Below are 9,784 nucleotides of genomic sequence, written 5' to 3'. Positions count from 1 at the left end.
TCCCTCTCATCTCAATCGCTGGATCTTCCTCGATCCAACGGTCCACGTCGAATGGGGCCAAAAACCCTAAGCAATGATTACGCACATCACTTCACACGCTCAATGCCACCAACCTCACATCCCGCCTCAGAAAGCGCAATCGTCACAAAGGTTCTTCGAATTCAAATTCATCGAGCCCGAGGGCAAGTGTACCGATTGGGTCCGTACGATAGTTAGCGGTCAGCACTCGGTCAAGGCCGACCGATCGATGCAACCGAATTCATTATGCCTAAATAAAAGATTAACAAGACTAATCAGTGATCAAGCATTAGGTAATACATTCTTAACCATGGTCCAAAACCTTAATCTGACCTAATAACAAAATGGTCTGTGATAATTATATAAATAGGCACAAATTTAAAAAATAAGGTTAGTCACCCTTCAATACTAATAACAATGTTGTCCTAGTTTGAACTCCTGAAAAAAAAAAGATATAATATATATATACATCCCGATTATGTTAATTTGGTAATTAGGTAGATTGAAGAGTGGCTTGAGGTGGGTTTTGAAGATGTGTTTAGTTAACCTTCTTGGTTAATTCTAGGCCACCAACTTGAGGATTTTGTTAATTATGTTAATCAGCCATGTTGATTAAAAGTCTGATTTTGAAGTTTTAGAGCAGAATAACTAAAATGTTTTATTGAGTTTGTATTTTAGAAATAAGTATTGTGGGAGGTGTGGATTTAGGCCTTGCGCGTGTAACATAGCCACGTATACTCCAAATGGGTAAAGAATGGTGTCCGTGGAAATGATTATTTTGGAAATTTGAAAAATGGAAAAACTATTTTGGGGAGCACTGTAGCGCATCACCTTCACCTACCATTCTTCTCTGCAATCTTCCCTTCCCTTTTCTCCTTCATTTGAAGAATTTGAAGATAACATAACACACATTTCAGAGTGTATCAACATGGAACAATCCTCCCACGAGATCACATCCCCTCTCCGTAAGCCTTTCTCTCTCTTCTTCTTCCGATGACGATGAAGCATAATTTCATTAATTAACATGGTGTGTTCAACGTGTTGTATCTCACAAAGTGGAAGATGAAGGTGGTAGCAATAGGAACAGGATTAGGAATAGGAACAAGCATAGGAATGGCGAGGGCGAAAAAGAAGAAGAAGACGACGAAGACGAAGAAGAGAACTCGCCGATAAAGCAAGTGGCTATGACGGTGTCAACCACCGACGATCCTTCTCTTCCGGTTCTGACGTTTCGAATGTGGGTGCTGGGAAGCCTCTCCTGCGTTGTGCTTTCCTTCCTAAACCAGTTCTTCTGGTACCGCAGGGAGCCACTGGCCATCACCGCCATCTCGGCGCAGATCGCGGTGGTGCCGCTGGGGCAGCTGATGGCGGCAACGATGACGAAACGCGTGTTCCTGAGAGGGACGCGGTGGGAGTTCAGGCTGAACCCAGGGCCGTTCAACGTGAAGGAGCATGTTCTGATAACGATATTTGCAAACTCCGGCGCCGGCAATGTGTACGCCATTCACATAGTGACCGCTGTCAAAATCTTTTACCGCCAACACATCTCGTTTTTTGTTTCCCTCCTTGTAGTCATCACCACACAGGTTCGTTAATTAATTAATTAATTAATCTGATTATTATGTAGTAATAATATAAATTGCGTTGAATGGTAGGTACTGGGTTTCGGATGGGCTGGCATATTTAGAAGATACTTGGTGGAGCCGGCGGCAATGTGGTGGCCAGCAAATTTAGTTCAAGTTTCCCTCTTCAGGTAATCAAAATAACTATTACAAATTTATTCCTCCCAACGCATACTTCCAAATTCTTTTATAATCTATAACTTTTATCCTTTTTCTTAATTATTATAATCAATATATATACTTCACTTTTCAAATATTTTTACTTAACATAAAAAATTATCAAATTCTTAATTAATGTTATATATACATATGCAGATTATATTTTTAAGAGAATGTTGGAATAAAATCATAATAAGCATGAATAAACGTAACACTCAAGTTAGTTGTAAGTGTAAAGAGTAAAAATTCAAATATCATTTTTCATAGTGTTTATTTTTCATTTCTTTTTTATAAAAATGTTTGTCTACTAAACATTAGTATAAATGTACAAAAGATAAATGATCTTTTTAGTTATCTTGAATAAAGATGACGATTAATTTTTATATGTTTTCTTCTTTATTGAAATAATGAATTTTAAATAATGTTGTACATTCAACTTCTTTAAAAACTTTTTAAGCCAACAAGATAGACAAGATTATAATAAATGTTAAATACAAAGAAGATAAATATAAGTTATAACACTCTGGTGTCGCAAGTTACAAAAATTAAATGAAGTCTTATCAAAGTATTAGATGTAAGTTTCATAAGAACGAACAAGTCTAAAGAAATGTTGGACATAAATTATAAAGTTAAAATGCTTTTGAAATTAGTAGATGAAACAAAAATGTGGATATCATAAAATACATTTGTCAAAATGTAAGATCGTTTTGAAAGAAGTCGACTCGCACTTTTTAAAGATGATTATGATGCATATACATACCTATTCCTTTTGTTTTACGCTAGTTTTGTTAAAAGTGCAAAAGAAGCTATAGAGATAAATATTGTCCTTACCATGCACAGTGAGTGTAACATGTTAATGAAAAGTTAAACACATTCTGAAAAGGCTTAACGCAAGAACTTCTAAAAGCACGAAGGTCATAATGATCTTTTCTAAAATATCTATAAATAGAAGCGGAGCCATATAGAACAACGTAATGAATAGATTACTAATCATAAACTAAATTAAAACAATTTTAGTGTAGAGTGTGTAATGTAGTGTCAGATCGTCCAACACAAAAAATATGATAGTATACTTAAGTCAGTTGACCCCAAGTCGTCTCCCAACAGAATCAAAGTACGAATAGAGTTAAACAATGTTCAAAACTTATCCGCAAACAATAAAAATGAGAAATAACAGTAGAATAAGGAGGGTTTGTGATTGTTTGTGCAAAAAAAATAAAAGATTCAAAAAACGATAAAGATTACAGGTTGACTCTTAAGTTCATTCACCATTGAATTCATCAGTGGTTATCCTAAGATTATTATTCTTTCAATTCTCACACAAAGTTGAACTTAATCAAACAAGCATCGGACAAATTTAAAAGAATCTTATAAGCAAAATAAATGTCTACTGGCATATTCAGTATCTTACTCGTCCCCAAATGTTTGCTATGAAATATTTATCTTCTATCTCTTTAATTAAGCAAACAAGAGATTGATTAGAATTAAGAAAACTAACCAAGAACTCCAATTAAAAAGAACTAAATTTTCAACAAGTGTTAAAAAATAACTCCTTTGACAAAAAACAAAATTCAAAAAGACCAGATTGTCTAGCACAATCTGCTACAAAAAATTGAAGAATTTCATTGCACAAAATTCTCATAATTCATTGAAAAACTACAAGAGAGTCACCCAAAAAGGTTTAGCCTTCCCTGAAGAAGACAAAAATAAAATAAAAATTACAAAAAAAAACTAGGTCTAGAGTGTGTTGTGCGAGCCTCTCTTATTCTTCCTTTAAAGTCTCTATATATAGGTTTTTTTTATGAATTTGAATTCAGATTTTGTCTCAGATATTTCAATCTTCCCTAATATAATTTGTTTCCTTCTTTGTCATAAATTGCCTCTTAGGTATCTTCTTTTTGTTGTAGATTTGAGGTTTTGCTTATTTTTAGATATTTTGTTTTCAGTCTTGTGTTTAGATACATGAATTGGATTTTTGTTTAATTAAGCTCAACACAATCGAGTTTTTTTCGAGATGTAATGCTGAATACTTGCATGGGATTTTCTCTAAATTAAATAAGAATTATAGAGGATTATCTTTGTAAAATGTTTTTGGAAAAAATTTGCTCGAATTTGATCCTTGTTTCTTCAAAAAAGTAATAGAATAATAGAACTTGCATCTTACCACTTTAGAGTAATATACTCTAATGTAGACGATTTAGGAAGATCATCTAGTCCTTTGTTAGTATAATTTTTTAGACTTCAAAATACTTTAATTCTTCCATTGAAATGTCATCATAAAGTACAAAATCTCTAGAGATAATTAGAAATAAGAAAGGAAAAGAATATGCCTAAAATTTAAGCTTTAAATTTAGATTTAGTCAATAATTTTAATTAAGGTGCAATTAATTTTGATTAAGTAATTCTGATAAAAAAATTAATTTATTATCAATTATAATATAAGAAAATAAGGTTAAATATTCTAAGTGTGAATAGAAATAATATACTCATAAATTACACATAATTTTTCTTTTATGATCTTTCTAGTGTGAATAGAAATATACTCATAAATTACACATGGTTTTTCTTTTATGATCTTTGCTTGCAACCAGTTTCATAAACTCTTATATTGCTCTGCAAAAGACAACTTTAGAGTTTTAGAGTGAAAACGTTAGTTATAAATCTATTAATATGTTTAAGTTATAATAATATTAAAAATTTAAAATATATTGGTGTTTTCTCTTAATTCCTTTTTTTCTGCCATTTTATTGTGGAGTACATATACACAACTAAGTATACAAAATAATCCCATTATTTTAAAAATAAAACAAAATAAATTCGACCTCAGTTAAACTGTAGTCATAGCATATAATTGAATTAGGGTAACGATATTATCCGAAGTAAAACTTTATCCAAGATGGTATATTATATCCACTATTTTACATCATGTCCATTTTTTCCCATAATCTTTCCTAGAGGTTAAACTACTTTAAACGTTTATCTTTGTCCTTAAATCTTCCCAAACTCTAGTACTACGACAAAATATTTTGTTTGTTCTCATTCACTATAATTAATTACATATATATAATAATAAAAAAATGTTATCTAAATCTGTACTCTCCTAAAAATGTTCATAATAACATATTTTTACTGAAAATATAAGGGCTAAATGAAAAAATATTGTGAAAAAAAAAATGTTATAAGTTGTGTAAAGAAAGTTCTTGGGTAACTTAAGGACTAGTTGGGGGGTTTAAAATGAGTTTTGAAGGATGAAGATGCAAGACAAGAAAGTTCATAATTTAAGTTAATATGTTTGTTTTTGCATTGTTTAGAGTTAAAATGATTGAAAATGTTGTGTTGAATTACACTGATTCAGGGCACTGCACGAGAAGGATGAAAGAGCAAAGGGAGGGTTAACGCGATCGCAGTTCTTCGTAATGGCGTTTGTGTGCAGCTTCGCCTACTACGTCTTCCCTGGATACATCTTCCAAATGCTGGTCTCTCTCTCTTGGGTATGCTGGCTCTTTCCCAACAACATTCTGGCCCAACAGCTCGGCTCGGGCCTCTACGGGCTTGGCATCGGAGCAGTTGGGCTAGACTGGTCCACCATTTCCTCTTACCTCGGAAGCCCCCTCGCCAGCCCATGGTTTGCCACCGCCAACATTGCCGTGGGCTTTGTGCTTGTGATCTACGTTCTGACTCCACTCTGCTATTGGTTCAACGTGTACCGTGCCAAAACCTTCCCCATCTTCTCCAACAAACTCTTCACCGATCAAGGTCAGATTTATAACATCACAGCCATAATAGACTCCAATTTCCACCTTGACCTTGCAGCGTATCAGCGACAAGATAGACTCTACCTCAGCACCTTCTTTGCCATCACCTACGGCGTTGGATTTGCTGCACTCACTGCTACCGTCATGCATGTAGCTCTCTTTCACGGAAGGTATGTGTAGGAATCTCATCAACCATTTTTACGTATGCAATTTATGACATTGTTGCATGCAGAGAAATATGGGAGCAGAGTAAATGGAGTTTTAAGGAAAAGACTAGTGTTGATATTCACACGAAGCTTATGCGGAGGTACAAACAAGTTCCAGAGTGGTGGTTCGTGTGCATACTGCTAGCGACCATTGCAGCAACTGTCTTCACTTGCGAGTATTACAAGGCGCAGCTGCAGTTGCCCTGGTGGGGTGTTCTGCTCGCATGTGCCATTGCCATATTCTTCACTCTCCCCATTGGGATTATTACTGCAATCACAAATCAGGTAAATACATGATTGTTAATTCTTTCAAATATTAATTGTGTTTCTGGGTGCCATTTTAATCGATCCTAGTAATATTTGTACAGAGCCCGGGCTTGAACGTAATAACGGAATACATCATAGGGTATATGTACCCGGGATATCCAGTGGCAAACATGTGCTTCAAGGTCTATGGTTACATCAGCATGACGCAGGCCATCACTTTCTTGCAAGACTTCAAGCTCGGTCACTACATGAAGATCCCTCCCAGAACCATGTTCATGGCACAGGTCTCTCACACAATATATATTTACATAGTCTCTTACATATTAAAAAAAGTAGTGTGACAAAAGTATGTGCATTGTACAAGTTAAAGTAGCTATTTGTTGATTGAATAGGTTGTGGGAACGCTGATCGCAAGTTTGGTGTATTTGTTGACTGCGTGGTGGTTAATGGAGACAATCCCAGACATATGCAAAGACTCATCCTCTGTCTGGACGTGTCCAAGCGACACGGTGTTCTACGATGCATCGGTTATTTGGGGTTTGATAGGGCCAAGAAGAATTTTCGGGGACCTGGGGACCTACGAGAACGTGAACTGGTTCTTCCTGGGAGGAGCCATTGCTCCTCTACTGGTGTGGTTGGTAGCAAGGAGCTTCCCACAGCAAGAGTGGATAAGACTGATAAATATGCCAGTGCTGATCGGTGCCACTGGAATGATGCCTCCCGCGACTGCAGTGAACTACACCAGTTGGATCATTGTGGGGTTTCTTTCTGGTTTTGTTGTGTTCAGGTACAAGCCAGAGTGGTGGAAGCGTCACAACTACGTACTCTCCGGGGCACTTGATGCAGGGCTTGCCTTCATGGCAGTGCTTCTGTATCTTTGCTTGGGATTGGAGGACATTAGTATGAGTTGGTGGGGAAATGAGCTTGATGCTTGTCCATTGGCTCATTGCCCCACGGCCAAAGGAGTCCACATTCCAGGTTGCCCCGTTTTCACTTGAACATTCTTGTAAAACTAGTAGGCCTTCAATAATGTTTAGTGTTTAGGAGAATATCTTGGTTAGAGAATCTATTGTGAAAACTTTTTAGGTGTTCCTTTTAGTAGGTGTAATTATATAAATGTGAAAATTTTCACTACTATCAAATAGTAGATTTTCTAAAATTATTTGATACACGAATCTTACAAGTGCTATCAGTCTCGTACCACCTAATAATCCAAGAGTAGTGATAGTGATATGTTAACACCACAAATATTAACAAACATATAATTCACAAACTAATAAAATAATATTTTAATCATATTTAGTTTATTTTTTAATTTAAAATATTATTATAATGTGGTGTCAAGTGTATGTTTTTACTGTGTATATATAGTGTCAAAGAAATATTTTTCATAACCCAATGAGAGAGTGTGTGTGATACTCTACAAAGAATGAAGGTTTCCATTATTAACTTAGTGAGAAAACAATAAGTAGAACGAGTGATATTTTGAGAAGTGAAAAATGTTGACCTCTGAGAAATTTGTGTAGTCAATCATTTTTATGTTTGATGGCTATTATGATTTTTGGTCAATGGCAATGGAGAACTTTCTTCGGAGCAAGGAGCTATGTAGTTGTGGATGAAGAAGATATTCCTGTACACGATTAGTTGGGTCTGGATCCAATAAGATTCAAAAGAGACTTGTGGAAGTTAAAGTTAAGGATATGAAAGTCAAGAATTTCTTGTTCCAAGCAATTTATAGAGAAATTTTGGAAACAATTCTTGACAAGGGGACATCAGAAGCTATTTTGGAATTCCATGGAACAAAAGTATCAAGGATGGAAAAGAGTAAAATTGGCACAACTTCAAAGAAAGGAGTTCAAATGGCTTATTATGACAGAAAGGTGAAAAAGTAGACAATTTCTTAGGACGAACCTTAACCATGGTTAGTAAGATGAAATCTAATGATGAAACAATGGAGCAATACAGTGGTTACAAAGATACTACAATCATTGGTAACCAAATTTAATTATGTTGTTTGTGTTATAGAGGAATCCAATGACCTAAGTGCCTTAACTATATTAATGAGTTGCATGGGAGTTTACATGTACATGAACAAAGGATGTAGGGATATCACAAAGAGAAACATGTGTTGGAGGTAACTCATGAAGAAAGTGCCAAAGTCCAAAAAGGAGCGAATGGAAGTTGCTGCATTGAAGTGATTAATTCTGTGACAAGTGTTACAATCGTGCCACTGCAAGCTGGGTAGAAGGAATGTCAATGAGGTGGTTGAGATAACCAATATTTTGGTGTATTTTGATGGTTTTGTAGCATTCCAATACGAGCACGGTGCTAGCTGGAATAGGATGTCTAGCTTATGCAGCAAACATTATCTATCTATTGCTTCTGGGGTGTTTGTTCATCTCTTTATTCTTGGAGATTCTTAATGTGATTTGGTTTATGTAAAAGGGTTGGGATACACCTTTTGTATCACTCTTAATTTAATTTCATTCTTTGCTGATAAAAACAAAATAAAAATCCACAATAATCCCTTCATCTTGGACCTATAATTTAAGACTAGTTCAGAAATGTAAAACAACGACCCTTTATTTAGTGCGGCTTAGCGCTTAAACGCATTTGTAAAAAACGCGGTGGCATTTTTGAAATTAAATTGTTTTACAAATGCGGTTGTAGGGTAAGACCGCATTTGTAAATCATTTGAATTGATTTACAAATGCGATCTTACCCTACAATCGCATTTGTAAAACAATTTTACCCTAAAAATTTGAAGCGCGCCAGTTTCACTTTCACTTTCACTTTCCTCTCCGCTCTTTGTTTCAACATTTTGCGCTTAGTTCAGTTTCTTCTCTCTGCGTTTTGTAAGTTTCAGTTTCAGTCATTCGTTTTCGTTTTCGTTTTCGTTTTCGCATCATTCATTATTCACTTTGTTGCCATTGTCATTTTTGTTTCCTTACTTCGTTTGTGGCACTTAGGTTACTGTTCCATTGGTGTTGGCTGCTGTTTTCTTGCTCCGCCACCGCCACAGGTTCTGCCGCTGCCTTCGCCTTTGTTTTCCACTCCGATCACCATCAAGCTTCTTCACGACGAAAAGGTTGGTTTTGTATTTAATATTTATTTAATATTTTGAATTTATATTTAATATTTTGAATTTATATTTAATATTTTGAATTTATATTTAATATTTTGAATTTTTATTTAGTATTTTGAATTTTTATTTTTTTGTATCATAATATATATTTAATTAATAACTAATACAACTTGGAATTTATAACTAATAACTAATAATTTATATATTTCTGTGTATTTTGAATTTTTGTTTATTATAATTTATATATAATTTAATAAATTATTTACGGAAACAATTAATTTATATATTATTATATATAAATTTGTATTATATAATTTGTATTTTCTTAAATTTATATTATATATATATATTTAGTTAGTTGTTAATTACATTTTAATAAAAGTTTTATGTTATGTTAGTTATTGTTACTTTTAGAATAGAATTATCGTGTTTGGATTGAGTCCGGGGTGTTCGACCCTCAGCAAATGTGTGAGATAGAATAGAATACTAATTATTAGAAAATCCTAACTATTCCAGAATATATAATGGATCGAGGTTGGATTAATGCTTTTCGTATAAGTGAAGAGTACGAAAGGGGAGTAGAGGAATTTATACAATTTGCGCAGCGTAACGCGATTATTAGTGGTCATGATGGAGCAAAGATCAGGTGTCCGTGCGTTAACTGTTTGAATG

The 9,784-nt window shown here is 34.5% G+C and overlaps 1 protein-coding gene across 1 annotated transcript; it reads left to right on the top strand.

Moving 5' to 3' along the window:
• Positions 1–816: 816 nt before the first annotated feature.
• Positions 817–7,193, top strand: LOC137830900 (oligopeptide transporter 7-like). Its single transcript, XM_068638297.1, has 7 exons — positions 817–983; positions 1,075–1,604; positions 1,674–1,771; positions 5,155–5,724; positions 5,787–6,045; positions 6,129–6,311; positions 6,420–7,193. Exons 1-7 carry the CDS (start codon positions 947–949, stop codon positions 7,023–7,025), a joined length of 2,283 nt encoding a protein of 760 aa, XP_068494398.1. The 5' UTR covers positions 817–946; the 3' UTR covers positions 7,026–7,193.
• Positions 7,194–9,784: the final 2,591 nt, after the last annotated feature.

Source organism: Phaseolus vulgaris, chromosome 6 (genome assembly GCF_000499845.2).
Source record: "Phaseolus vulgaris cultivar G19833 chromosome 6, P. vulgaris v2.0, whole genome shotgun sequence".
Taxonomy (NCBI): domain Eukaryota; kingdom Viridiplantae; phylum Streptophyta; class Magnoliopsida; order Fabales; family Fabaceae; genus Phaseolus; species Phaseolus vulgaris.
The sequence above is the reverse complement of the archived record's forward strand: the minus strand, read 5'-3'. Positions and strand labels throughout refer to the sequence as shown.

Excerpts from the sequence above, each read along its gene's own strand:
- LOC137830900 (XM_068638297.1), top strand. The coding sequence starts at position 947 with ATGGAACAATCCTCCCACGAGATCACATCCCCTCTCC. Across the intron at positions 1,772-5,154 it reads GTTCAAGTTTCCCTCTTCAG|GGCACTGCACGAGAAGGATG; the intron begins GTAATCAAAATA and ends ACACTGATTCAG. Across the intron at positions 6,046-6,128 it reads TTACTGCAATCACAAATCAG|AGCCCGGGCTTGAACGTAAT; the intron begins GTAAATACATGA and ends ATATTTGTACAG.